Source organism: Brienomyrus brachyistius, chromosome 23 (genome assembly GCF_023856365.1).
Source record: "Brienomyrus brachyistius isolate T26 chromosome 23, BBRACH_0.4, whole genome shotgun sequence".
Classification (NCBI taxonomy): Eukaryota; Metazoa; Chordata; class Actinopteri; order Osteoglossiformes; family Mormyridae; genus Brienomyrus; species Brienomyrus brachyistius.
Genome location: NC_064555.1, coordinates 1,127,159 through 1,141,612, shown reverse-complemented (window position 1 = coordinate 1,141,612; position 14,454 = coordinate 1,127,159). Strand labels below are relative to the sequence as shown.

Below are 14,454 nucleotides of genomic sequence, written 5' to 3'. Positions count from 1 at the left end.
GACGATCAGGCGTCAGAGCACGTGCCATTGGACGATCAGGCGTCAGAGCACGTGCCATTGGACGATCAGGCGTCAGAGCACGTGCCATTGGACGATCAGGCGTCGGATCACGTGCCATTGGACGATCAGGCGTCGGATCACATGCCATTCCTTCAGGTCCTTAAGCCAGAAAAACAGCCGAATGCTTGAATTATTCAAAGGCTACATTTCATTACTGAAACTCCTGACCCTTTTCATTTTGTAATTTTAGCAGAATATTCTACCCTATTTAAATATATATATATATATATATCAAAATAATGCCGTGAGATTAGCTAGGAAGGAGCGCTTGGCCTTATCTATGGGTATGATAAATAGTTTCTCTGTTTGCTTTTAATGACGAAGAGGAAGGGGGATCTGACACCTAAGAGCTCATGAACGTGCTGCCTAAAGTAAGAACGCCTTTGTTACTATGAATGTTGCATTATTATCCTTTTTAACTACTGGCAGCTTGTGGGAATCTGTTCAGCCTTCAGACGCGCTCTGCTCTCCCCAGCAGGCATTATCCTGCTTGGCTTTTTAATGGATTTTTTTATAGTTTGATTGGCCGAAAGGTTCCTGCGTATTTTCACATGTACAGCCACCCAAATGGATGATGACAGGACTGTGATGTGTGCTGATTACACCGAATCCCATCCCCACCAGTTTAAACCAGTCTCCAATTCCATACTTAAATAAAACCCCATTATGCCTTTATTGTGTGGTTCTATTTACAGTGAAATGGCCAGTTCGGGTTGAATGTCATGCTGGTTGCTTTGTACCTTCTGCTCTTGGTGGCCTCTGCTTGGTCTCCACATACCATTTGATAAGCTTACATCAGGGCTACAATGTTTAAGTCGCGGTGCTGAAGGTGGAGGCCCTGCGGATTTTACCTGTCAGCCAGGTGTCAAGCCTCTATTCACTCTCAGGAAAAAACATCGGCACCTTTGCTTGTCACTAGGGCTGTACCCTCTAGGGTCTGCCCATTGTACCCTTAGCTGTAGGTATTTGTACCTTTTAAGGTACAGAAATGGATTCTGAAGAACACTTCTGTTCTATTGATGGTACATTAATGCTGTTTGTACCTTTGGGATGTTCCTCGGAGTCCATTTCTGTACCTTACAGGTACAGTTACATAGGTACAGCCCCAGTGACAAGCGAAGGTACAAATTTGTACCTTTTTTTTCTGCGTGTGCGGCAAATTAGAACCAGTAATTATTAAACTAAGTACCTGGGAGAACAGAAGACAAGGCCTGGAGTTGGAACTGGGATCCAGGTCTGAAGAGCCCTGACTTATAGGATTCTTGTGCGTCAGACTAGTGTCAAAGCACCCAGATCATAAATAATATGGATAAACTCCAAAGAGGAGTGTGTTTGACCTCAAAGCAGAACAGTAAGTTAGTCAGACGCCCAAATCACTTGCATGAGTAGGACCATGACACTGGGTACTAATGACACAATGGAACGTGGACCGTTTTGTGGCTCTGAAGCCTGATGGGAAAATTGTTGCTGTTCTTAAAAATGTGGAAGAGACACAGTAATTATTTCTGTCTTTCCACTAGGATGGAAACTGGGTATTTTAGGCAGATTCCTGCAGTCCGGCAGCATCTAATCCTGGTATTAGAGCAGTAGCGGTTTTCATGGCTGTGTTTTCTGCCAGCTGAGCACTTGCACACATTTTGAACAAAAGCAATTCACTCAGTCAGTAATTAAGTCAGCTTCTCCCAGCACTGACACCATTATTTAAAGAGCAGTTGAAAGGCTGCAAACTCGGAAGCACATCGAGATGCTCCTGCTGTTGTCAGTAACGTGCCGTGCAAGAGAATGTCGTGGGTGACAGGGCGCTTGTTTAGAATGTCTTAAATGGAAAAATTGGTCAATTGCTATTTGATGACGCTCTCTGGGTCCTTAGTAGAAATTCCATAATCTTACCAATAGTTTGACTGCATTTTTCTTTAGGTGGAATGCATGACAGCTAATAATCGCGTGAGAATAGCCCAGCGGTAAAATTACTTTTTGAAATTAAATGCAAAACTCCTTTGCATTTTGATAGAATTGCTTCCCGTCTAACCTTTTGTGAAAGATGAGTTTGATTTACTTTATTGACACAGTAACATGATGGGTACTGATAGCAGCTGACTACGTCCACGTCGCTATGGCTAGTTGTCATGTTTTTTGTTGCCGTTTTGAGATATGAGAAGTTCAGTGTCTTGCTTTGAGTGTTTCTGAATCCATAGCTGTAGATACCAATTAGAACACTTTGAGGTCTCCTGTGGTCAAACGTTGGGCTTTAAAAATCAACGATGCCAAATGAGGTAACTGGATTCAAAGACTGTTCGCAAGAAGCTAACATGGGAATGGTAAAATTTACTTCGAGGGTGCCTGTTGTGAATTCTTATGTGTGTGTGTGTGTGTGTGTGTGTGTGTGCGCGCATTTAGAGAGTACCACATATAGTAATATCAAATAGTTTTCTAGTCAAGGTTTTTTATGGTTCCTGCTTAAGTAATTGAAAACACTGGTAGCACTTAAGGTTATAAATCACTTTTTAAAAAGGCTGGTGACATTTCGAGCATTTGGTTGCCCAGGTAACCCTGGTTATTGCTGGGCCACCAGCTGTGCACAGCAGTGACATTAGTGGACAGAGATGGGAACTGCTTAAATTTTCCCTCCGGCCTACGGGGTCACGGCGATGCCGGGTATTGCATCACTGATTGAGTGCCTGCATGTGCAGAAATGCACCACATTACGCTGTTTCGCAGGCCACATCTCAGCTGGTTATTATGAGAATGAAATGGAATCTTTGTAGTATGACTGTGCGCAATCAGCCGGGTTCACTCAATGGAAAAGGAACCTTCTCTGGGTTATTTCAACATCGTGTCCATGTCAACCTCCAAGTTGCTCTGGCGATTTCATTAATGAATTGACACAGTCCGACGACGCTGAACACTCTGTAAGCTACATTTGGTCAATGGCGTACTGTCTGTAGCTTAGACCGAATGGCGTACTGTCTGTAGCTTAGACCGAATGGGGTACTGTCTGTAGCTTAGACCGAATGGCGTACTGTCTGTAGCTTAGACCGAATGGCGTACTGTCTGTAGCTTAGACCGAATGGCGTACTGTCTGTAGCTTAGACCGACTGCTGTGCGCCTCTACATCACCTTCCAGGAAAATTTTAAACAAAGTAATCAGACAGCAGAGTGAGCCTCTGCAGAGGGTATTGGGGGGGGGGGGGGGGGGGGGGGGGAAGGGAGCAGTTTGCACTGATCGCTGAAGAGAGAGCGCGGAGATCCAGGCAGAACGTTCCATATTTCTGATTCTGACACACTAGTGGTCTTTCTCCACCTGCTTTGTGGAAGAAACCCTGGACCATCTAGAAACATGATGTACTAGGAGAGATGTAACAAATCTGCAGGCCATGTAACTTCAGACAGGTGTGGGCTTGTATGAACTATGTGATGAAAGACTTCAGGAGAGTGTCTGACAGCCCCTCCTCCTTACCTGTGTCACAATAAATGTTGACAAGGAAAAACAAGAATAGCCAAAGAATAGATGATTATTCTCACTTCGCTCACTCCCAATGACAAGCCAATAGCATCAATAGAGCTACATGATAGTGTCAGAGATTAAGGCTTGAATCAGTCCATTACAAGTCACATCACGCCAACTCCGGAAATAATCTCCTGTAGGTACTGCTCTCCTCTCCCAACTCTTTCAGCTCAAAATAGGATTCAGTAGCAGCCCAGACCCATCTCCAATCAATCGAGAACTTGTTCCTCTAGAGACAAAAATAATTGGCTCTTAATACAGCATTCAATTTTTTTCATGAAAACCAAGATGGTCCAATAATGGAAGCCAATTACAAGAGTTTGTATCAACAGACATCTCACCCTTGAAATGCAGCATTCTCCATGGCAGTGGCTGCTGCCGCTTTGCCATTCCGGACACCTTCCCATTAATCAATTTACTATTTAATGTGTTGGCGTGAGGATGCAGTGCCTACACCTGGGGCTGCAGTCCCACCAGTTTCTTCTTTGCCCTCAGCTTAGTCGTTATTATCAGTGTTAAATGATTCAATGCACCAAAGGGCTCCACCTCCGGGGACCTTTCCTCACCTGAGTCTCCTGACCAGCTAAGCCTCCCAGACATCTAGACGACTTCGGACTATTTTAGTTCTCCTGAGCTGCCCTCTCACAGTGCATTACTGGCGTTATAACTTTTGATACTCTGGCAGCAACTGAGATCACGATACATCACACGACGCCCACAGTGTCTCCCTTATCACCCAAAGGCAAAGCGTGACAATGCCAAAAATAAAGTTGCAGAAGAACACTGGCTAAGAGAGAGACACTGGAGGGACGGGTGTGGAAAAAAAAGTGGGTCTTGGTTGGATAGCATGTGTGGAAGATCAGAAGGGTGGAAGAAAAGATGCTGAGGCACCGAGAGATGGATCGAGATGAATGTGGGTGGCAGTGCAGCCATCACTGTCAATGGCTTGACTGCACCTGGTTCAGATGAGAGCTTGGGAGAAGACAGACAGAACAGGGACAGGAGACACGTGTATCTGGAACTGAAATCTGATTCACAGGGCTGCCGCCATTTAAAGCAAAACATTCCCACTTTCAAAGATGAGTAAAGGAGACTTTCTTTTTCTGTTGCAATTTCTGAAATCCATGGAATATGTCTTTGTGCAAATGGACACTGCATGTTTACGATTATGAAAGGTGTTTTCAGATTCTTTCCACCTCATTCCTGTCACCCATAGTCTGAAAACTTTCACATCCACCCACGAACAATGGATTTCCTGACAAATCACAGGTGTTTGTTGCCAGCATCCATCTGCTGAACAATGCCAACTAGAGGTTAATAACACGACATTCAGTGAATATGTTCTACATATTAGGATTTTGATACATGTCAGAACATTCTTTTGTCAAGCAAGTTTTCATGAACAAGTTTCCAAAAGTACTTCATGATTTATAATGAACAGGGAAGAACATCAGTATGAAGTCAGTCTGAATTCACAGGGCTTTTCAAAGTGAGCTATCTGGTATTATTACTAGAAAACATCTGTATATATATATATTTTTTTTTTTGGAAATTAGGAGGTATAAGAAGGCACAAGATGTTGGAAGTGGTGTTGATGAACTCAGATTCTGAACCGAAAATCACTGATAAAAACTGAATTTGGTACTTTGGTCTGAATTGTTTCCGAATTGAGGCATCAACAATCTGTTAAGCCTCTTATCCAGTTTAAAACTCACCTTGTATTCAGTACTGCAGTCTCCACAGTCAGGTATTATTCTCATTTATTATTATTGTTATTATTATTATTTGTTAGTGTCGTCAGGTTTCTTTCTTTGGACGGGAAGTTTATTTATCATAATAATGCATCTCCTTCCATATCATTTTTTCAGCATATGATTTGCAAAATTTCAAACCAAGGCTGTCTAGTAGTTTGTGAGGATCTGCGTTGCAAAAACCATCACGTTAAACTGGTTTGTGTAAAGTTGGAGTCCCCGTGAATGGAAATGGGGGAGATGGTCAGATGATTTGTTTAGGGTTCTAGACATCAAATGCAAAAAACTTGTGTTCCACCTTTATGGCTGAGGATTTATGGTTTGATCATTTCTTCTAGGATGGAGGTTCTGAGGTCGGTCAAAATGCAGCCTCCTCTCCATATATCTCTTAACTTAAGCTTAGTTTAAGCCCTCATGATGGTCTCTCTTGTGAGCGTTGGGTTGAAGACAGTATGTTTCATGTGTCGTCATGCAACCAACATCAAACATTTCTGGAGATGACTGGACTTTTCAGCCCTGAACTGAGCTCAAACTCGAACATCCTACATCAGAATTTTAAAATAACTCTTCAGGAAATGTTATGTTAGTATATGGGTTATTAGCGTTTATATTATTTACGGCATTATTAATAGCAAAAAACAACCAACTCGGGTAGCAAAGTCAAGTCATCCACAACTATTTAATTGGACAAATCCTGAGAAGTATTGTAAAGCACGTCCGCTTGTGGGCAAAGGGCTGTGCTCATGTAGCATCATGTTCAACATTGAAAGCTCTCAAACTTGATAGAGCTTCTTCAGCTAGCTGGGAGATTGAGTGAGTCATCCCCAAATGTGCGTTGGCTTAACACTCTTCAAACGCAACCTTTTGTCTTGCCTTCTGGGGATGGGGAGGCATTTACACGTATGCCTGAGAGTAGCTTGTTATTGGCGCAGGCTGACAAAGACCATGAGCACGAGATGTTAAGGTGGGTTTTGTTCCATGAATACTCACATTTTTAAATACTGGTCCGCTCTCCTGGTATGTCATAAGGGGAGACCGCACCTCTGGTATGTCGCAAGGGGAGACCGCACCTCTGGTACGTCGCAAGGGGAGACCGCACCTCTGGTACGTCGCAAGGGGAGACCGCACCTCTGGTACGTCGCAAGGGGAGACCGCACCTCTGGTACGTCGCAAGGGGAGACCGCACCTGAGACCCTGACGTTGATCTTGACCTGAAGCCTTAAACAAACTGACCCCAAGGAATCGGAGATGTTTCTACAAACCTGGTGATCTCTTTCCAAATGAACAAGTGCACATGGAGTTGGGGGTAGCCGACTTGTTCGGTTTGTATAATGACAAAGTGCCCTCCACGCAGTACAGAAGCACTGAAGTTTCACTATATCAAAAAATGTGAAAAAATACGGAGCTAGACACGAATAATATTGAGTCTTAGGGGAAATTTGTGTTTGTCGTTAAATGGCTCTGTATTTGTGCCGGGGGGGACAGGGACAAAGGGATTTCCAGGACCTTGGTTCTCATCTGAGATTTTTAATATCGTGCCGGATCTGCGTGACAAAACTCTTGAAAATATACTTATTCTGGGCAGACGGTGAAATGATGACTGACATCCATTAGCTGACCAAATGCTGCCGGCTGCCTGTCTCTGAAATCCATCAGTGGGCTTATAAATACCGTTACTGAAACCAAACTATACGGATACATGAAATGTCACACAGTGGCACTTACTGTGCCCAATACATCAGTCCGTCGGCGTCGACGCGCCATGTCAGGTCCGCGTAAGCAGCGGCATCCTCCCGGACGACGTCTGGTGCCACATGAATCGCAGCTGTAGCTGACTTTGGGAGCTTAGAAGCCGCCTGAAGAGCGTGTTGTGTGGGCTCACCGTGTGCTTTCGTTTATCCTTCTACATCTGAGGAAATTCAGCTCAATCTGCTAAAGTAAACCAGCAGGCCGTGCCAATGCGGCGACCCCCGGGACGGGGGAATGGCGCGACGTACTCCAGCTCCCTCACGGGGCAGTTATTGGACTGAATTGAATAAAGCCCTTCTATCCGTTTCCTGAACAACACTGTCAGCAGCCGACGTTGCAGGCTGTCGTTAGCAAGGGAGGGCAGGTCTGCCTTAGAATCGACCTCCACGCCAACCTCAGAATGTCCTCCTGCGTGATACATTCGCAACATGCTGCTCATTACTGGACCCCGAACTCACGATCCTCTCTCATTACCTGTCATATAGCAGCTTCTAATTATGATCAAAGGCCTTCATAATATTTGTTACGCTTCCGCAGTTGATAGAAGTATGTCCCAGACAGCTGCTCCTCAACTGACAGAGATGGTTTTTTTTATACCAAGTAAATTCCTGCAGCACAGACGAATGATCGAAAGGTTGTAGTTTTTATTTTTTACACACAACTTTCTCTTTTCAACTGGGCTCCAGAGAGATTAGGATCTCATCTTACAATCCCCATGAAGGGGGGTATCCTCTCACCTGTCAGAGCTGATATGGGGCCAGGGGACGCGAACTCCACCCCCCCCCCCGATAATGCCGGGGTCATATCGATCCCGTGGATCTCATTTCCAGCACCGTGTTCAGGTGCCTGCTGACAGAGAGGCACACGGTGGTGCAGCTTCGAAGGGATTTGTGCATCGAATATATTTTCCTCTTGCTGTGTTAAAGCATTGAAAGGAGAGTGCAGTTCAGGATCCCCCACCACCACCACCAGCACCACCAACTCTCTGTTTCCTATAATCGCCATAGATTAGGACAATGAAATTGGACCAACGATCTAACTGAGATTAATCTGTTGCAACTCAAGAGTAAGACGGCTAGCTGTGTGTGTGTGTGTGTGTGTGTGTGTGTGTGTGTGTGTGTGTGTGTGTGTGTGTGTGTGTATACTGTGCAAATGTCTTGGTAAAGAAAAAATGCCTAAAGCTATTTATCTGCATAATGTGCATAATTTTCTTAGGGGAAAAAACACACATTAAACATTAAAACATATGCAAATTAAGAGTAACAATAAAAACATGACAAGAATTCGTCCCCCATCTTGGGTGTTATTCCCAGTCCCTTCAGCCGAGACACGGTGACGTCTGGGTACGAGAATCTCTCCCCCCCCCAGGCTGGTCATGCAACATGTGGAGCCATATGAGAAAAGTTGCTTCTTCTTACCCTCACAAGGACACTTTACTGTACGAATTGACCTTTGTGTCTCTGCCCCCCCCCCCCCCCCCGAAAGAAACTGGCCAATACCGCGAAGACGCCGCCGTTCCTCAGCGTACAGCCTTTAATATGATTACAGCAGCTTAATTGCCTGCTTTTGAGAGTATGGCTCCACAGCAGCTTCTCGGCTGGGCGTGTCTCTGAGGATGAGCGGTAACCATGGAAATGAATCATGGAGACCGACCCCTCCCACTCCCCCCCCGACCCCACCCCCCTACTTCTTCAAACTGTCCTCCTGGAAGCTGAACTGCCGATTGGACTTAGTGGACTCCAGCATAAGTTCGTAGAGCTGTCCGATCTGCTCGTCCTGAAGCTGCGAGAGCTGCTCCGCTGACAGGTCCGCCCCGTACTTGCTGACGGTTTGGCCCGTCCTGGCTGATCCCAGGACCTGAGACTGCAGGCCGTCCTTGTAGTTCTGTGCGGACAAAGAGGCAGAGAGGAAGGAGGGAGGCATAAGGAAAACGCCGGTCACGTCACCTGTCCAGGCCACAGCAAACCACCCCAATGATGGGGACAACTATCAGAAGTATGGAACGGTGGGATTGTCACGGTATATTGACCGCTCCTGTTCATAAGCTAATAGCACAACATCGCCCCCACAATTGGAAACCGGTGAAACCACCACATGTCAAGACGAATTTAATTTAAGAACAACGCGAAACTGCAAGCCGACTCAAGCTTTTAGCAGAGTGTGGTGGAATTGGCCGGATCACTGGGAGCTCGGACCCACTGTCGCAGAGCCGGGAGCCTTAATAGCAGATAATGGAGGTGGCGACCCCAACCTGACCCACTTTTTTTCCCAGCAGGCATTGCAGCTTCAGCTCAGAGGACAATTACAAACAGCCCGGCTCTGTGTGTGCTTGGGGGGGGCTGGGGTTCATTCTGTATAATGATACAAATGTAGAGAACTGAACCTTACTCCAGAGCAATACCGAATTCACCGTTTTCCCTGCTGCATCTCTTAAAAAAAAAAACATTCTATGAATTACTGTATGACTGGGAGACTAATTGTCTTACTGATTACTTATTTAGCAGATACTGTCCCCCCCACAGTGGGAAGCACTTTGCACTGGCAAGTCAGGACACACTGCAGTCATCGCTGCAGTTGTGTGTTTTCCGATTTCAGGTTTCTTGAATTGGGCGCACCCTCTAGACCCCATCCAGTTGGGCTACTCCGTTGAGTGGTTTGGTGGAGTTTAATTTGTATTCATATGGAAAGCTGGGGATTCATTCATTCACAGTGTACTCAGAACCAATTCCATTTCAGATGCCACAAACTGCCAGTGACAGGCATTTTGTGGATCCGTAATCTCATTAGGTCTAAACGTCGTTGCTGGGGGTTTATGCATTTCTGCAACTTACGTCAACGGTAGGGTGCTACCGTACAAGCCGAGGGTACATTTAAGAAGTGGTGCAAATGTTATGTGTGTGTAGTTCAACTGAATTTAATAAACTGTAACTGAAAGATTGCAGGTTCGAATCCGCGACCAGCAAGGCACCACTGAGGTATCCTGAGCAAGGAACATTTCATTGTTGTGCTGTGGTGCGTCAACAATGATCACCAAATTCTAATTATAAAAAATTCTAATTCTAAAAACTGCTCAGAAACGCTGTTGCTTGTTGATGTAACGTAAGGATCACAGTCAGCGGGGAAATGAGTGAAACTCGATCTGATGAAAGGTTTCACTGTGCGGCTAAGGAGGCTACAGCGAGGAAGCTGTGGATTCGATGACTGGCAGGAGTCCACGTTTGGGTCTCCCTCACAGATGCTCTCCAGAAGGAATCTATGATCTAGGAGCCCCATGGGGACTGGAAGCGCAAAGCCATTATGCTGAAGGTCCACAAGCTTCCAGCCACATCACCACGCTGCGCACGCAGACCTGCCCCCCGGGGCATTTCAGCAAAAAGCGGTTTCATTTCCATACAGCTGATTTTATTAAGAAGAGAGGATTTCCCTCCCTCCCTGCAATCCACCCACCCAGGTGTAACTGGATTAGAGTGAGCATTTGAAGCTTGTAATCATATTTAGGGGCAGATCTGTTTGCCTCTTCCTGGTTATGTTGTCCTCCTGCAACTCGGGGGCCAATGAAAATTCAACATGGAGTAATTCACCACCTCCCTGCGTGTAAAACGTGGAAGTTCTGTATGAATATCCGGGCTGTTTGTGTACCTGCTCCTGAGGAATATTTGATTTGATGTCAGCATTGAGAATTCAGTGCGTCATTGCCTTTACATATATTTATTAAATATCACAGTATAACACCATCCCTGTCTTATCAAAATGAAACCATTTAATAACTCAATGAAGAGGTAGATTTACCTTAGCAATTTAATGTTACTGCACCCATTTGAATCTGGGTCCCTGAAAACGGCAAGTTATGGAAAAATAACTGATGGCTTCTCAACACAGACTTCTGAATATGTGAGGTGCCACAGCGAGAGGATTTAACCGCATGGAAGAGAGACCTAATGAGCCGCTCTCTCATTAGATCATTTGGCTTCAGGTGGAAAGGCAGCATTTTTCATGGTTTCTAATGATGAACAATTTCCAGTGATATAGTTCATCAGTCAGCCACAGGTAAACACATTATCCTAAGTGATTCCCAGGTACAGGTTGTGGGGATCCCGGGGCATACCCCGGCAGGCACGGGGCTGGGGGGATCCCGGGGTATGAGATGTTGCACACTGCAGGGTGTGCTTGCGTGGGATGTTTGCACACTGCAGGGTGCGCTTGCGTGGGATGTTTGCACACTGCAGGGTGCGCTTGCGTGGGATGTTTGCACACTGCAGGGTGCGCTTGCGTGGGATGTTTTCACACTGCAGGGTGCGCTTGCGTGGGATGTCTACGCACTGCTGGCTACGCACGCTCTTACTGTGGATGATTTCGAGACTCCATTTCAACTTACTGCATGTTTTCAACCTACTGGAACATGGGGAGAAACTCCCCACCACACACACACACACATGCCTGTGTTAATAATCTCTCCACACACCAATCCAGGAACGCCCGCGTTATGCTGTGGAACGCATCGCGCAGCTGCTTGCTCTCAGAACAAGGTTAGGTTTCATTCTTGGTGTCTTACATGGTTTTGCATGGAGCCATTTGCGGGGATTTAGAATTTTCAGCTGCTTGTACTAGGATTTAATTTCCAAGTGCTTATTGACAAGAAACACTTGGTCCAGCTCCAATTAGAGATCCAATGAATTATGTATCTCTCTAAAGTGCCCTACGGTGCCCTTCCAGGGTTTATATTAATATGAGGCATCTTATTATGGGCTGTCTGTGTGTGACCACTATTCACACAGTTTATCGGAGCGTTTTGGTGGTTAAATGAGATTTGGTGACCGGAGGATATATTAAAACCTCACTGGGACACCACGACGTGCAGTCAAACACAAGTGATTTTAAACGTGACTTGCGGGGCCTATGCAACTGCAGCATGTACGATTTTTATGTGTAACTAGTTCAGCACCATTTTCGCAGTATAACAAATGTATTGTTGAAATGTTTTCAAGTTATATGAAAATAAACGAGCATTTTCACTCAAAATTATGAGGACATCTTGTGTCGCTCAGTATTTAACGTATCACTACAAAGAAAAACCTTTTTGTTCGTTCATCTGGAAGAACAGCGTCATAAAACATTAATCCTCTAAATACTGCCACCAAGTGACCAAAAACAAGAATACATCCGTTTCCTAATTTCTTATCGATGATACTTAGATGCAGGCCTGGACAGGCCATCTGGCACATCGGACAAAGGGGTTGTGGGCCAGCAAAACTCATCGAAGGGGACCTCCCCTCTTGACTGGCAAAATTATGCATGGGTATGTATGTGTGGTGGGCCTGTCTGGGCACGAGTCCAGGGCCCATTTTTAATCCCCCTCCAGCTCTGAGCGGAAGCGTAAATGGGATGGATAAAATAAGAGAAACACCTAAGAATATATTAATATCGAGGACTTAATAATATGCAGCCTAACCAGTCTTTTGCTTCAGTCCTTTTCTGAAGTGCTGTTATGCGAGTCCTAAACCGTGTATAGCTGGGGATACTCCGTCTCTGAGGGGGTGGGAATCTATTTCAGGGCTCTGCTACTCCCCAAAAAGGCTCATTGATGTTCAGAGCTAGTGCCTGGCAAGCCCAGGTAAGGTGTTTGGACCTCATCTTGGTCTTCATGAAACCACTCTTGTTTAACAGGCTGTTGGGGCCTTATCTTGTAGCACGGGAAGATCACGAGGGAGCAGCAGGTGCTTTGTAGGGTCCTGTAAATGGCCGCAAATTCCTTGGCTGCAGAGAGTGGTCATCATTCCCAGTGTCTCCCAATGGAGCCGTACCAGCGGAAACTGTGGGTGTAGGCATGTCTCATCTTTCCGATCGCAAATCGCCTCTGGATGAATAACAGTGTGACGGTGACTCAGAGACCATATTACCTTCCAGGTTTCTCTCTTTGTCCATTAGCCTTGAATACAAGCGGATTCTGAATGGCAGCTTTGCCAGAAATCACATCTTTTTTAATGTGTTTTTGTGGAGCGCGGGTCAGAGCTTCTATGGCAATTATTAAAGCTGTATTTATGTGAAGTTCAGCGAACATGCAGGGTTGGGGGCTGGGGGTAAATGAATGAAAGTGCCCCCCCCCAATCATTCAATCATTTCACCCGGTTTGTCTGTGCATGTCACTGTAAGCGACACCTATTCTTGCTGGAAGGCTTAGACTTGGGCCACTGTTCCTCTTAGCAGTTTGTCCATATTTGGCAAAGACCATCATTGATTTTTGAGACAATTCCCCTGGATACGTGAAACAATTTTGAGGGGGGAGGGGGGGTTGTAACCACTTGCACCTGAAAGTCTGTAAACGCTTATCTGTTCTCTTTGGAATTCATAACATGCTGCTTTGGGCTCATACTTCCACTGCTGTCATCCACCCTTTGGATATTACCAATTAAGATCAAATAGTGAAGAAATTTACCTTATGAATTTGTTTTTAACAAAAAGAACTTCTCATTCAGATCAATAAAGTATATCTATTTATTTAGGTATATAACCGTTTTTATATAATTTGTTCTGCCACGTGTCGACTGTAATTTTGTTTATATTGCATGTCTTCTATGTCGATAGGTTTAAAAACAGCCTTTAGCGTTACTGGACGCCGGTAGATTAGTATGAATACGGTAACCGGTCAGGCTTACCTCCCACTCCCGCATAAAGCATGTGACCTCCTGCGGCGTCGCCGCTTTGTGCCTCCTAAACTCGTCCTTTACGTACTGGTCCCCGAGAGCCCGCAGGTCCAAGGGCATGAAGCGGTGCAGCAGGAGTATCCGCTTGTATAAGGATCGGACCTTTAAAACGTGGCTCGGACCTGCCATCAGGACACTTCACACGCGTGCGGCGATCCGCCCTGCAAAGTGCCATTGGAGGGAACCGGCATGCTGACAAGGAGCTACACTTCGACATTTCATCGCATTCTTCATAATAAAGAACTCTTAGCTCACCTAGTGTGCTGCCACCTGGTTCAGGCAGGGGGACGGTGGAAGTAGTTTGCACTGCCGAAATATCACTGCACAGACACCGCTAGGGAAAACATGTAAGCATATAAGCTATATAAATAGCAGTAAATACGACAAAAACATACTTAAACGGAAGTTTAAAGCTTTCTAATTGACAGGACTGAACGATCAAGCTTAAACAGTAAAATAAGTCACCGAACTTACCCTTCCCTTAACCCGGGACACTTCGCAGTCCATCGAGCACCATAGATATTTTGGCTCTATGTCTGGGTGAAGTCATACTGCCCCCTAGCAGCAGATAAGAGTATCACATCTGCGCTGCTCCCTGTAACCTCCATTATTACACACCATGCGCTGTACATCCAGCTCCATAGAATTCAAAGTTCAGTGACACACAAGTCTTAGCCAATAATGGTGA

General features: G+C 45.4%; 1 protein-coding gene across 1 annotated transcript; it reads right to left on the bottom strand.

Moving 5' to 3' along the window:
• Nucleotides 1-7,689: 7,689 nt before the first annotated feature.
• On the bottom strand, nt 7,690-14,374 carry sdhaf3 (succinate dehydrogenase complex assembly factor 3). Its single transcript, XM_048992695.1, has 4 exons — nt 14,241-14,374; nt 14,022-14,100; nt 13,719-13,927; nt 7,690-8,949 (listed from the first exon to the last, which is right to left on the bottom strand). Exons 3-4 carry the CDS (start codon nt 13,893-13,895, stop codon nt 8,749-8,751), a joined length of 378 nt encoding a protein of 125 aa, XP_048848652.1. The 5' UTR covers nt 13,896-13,927; nt 14,022-14,100; nt 14,241-14,374; the 3' UTR covers nt 7,690-8,748.
• Nucleotides 14,375-14,454: the final 80 nt, after the last annotated feature.

Excerpts from the sequence above, each read along its gene's own strand:
- sdhaf3 (XM_048992695.1), bottom strand. The coding sequence starts at position 13,895 with ATGGCAGGTCCGAGCCACGTTTTAAAGGTCCGATCCTTATACAAGCGG. Across the intron at positions 8,950-13,718 it reads GCTTTATGCGGGAGTGGGAG|AACTACAAGGACGGCCTGCA; the intron begins GTAAGCCTGACC and ends TTGTCCGCACAG.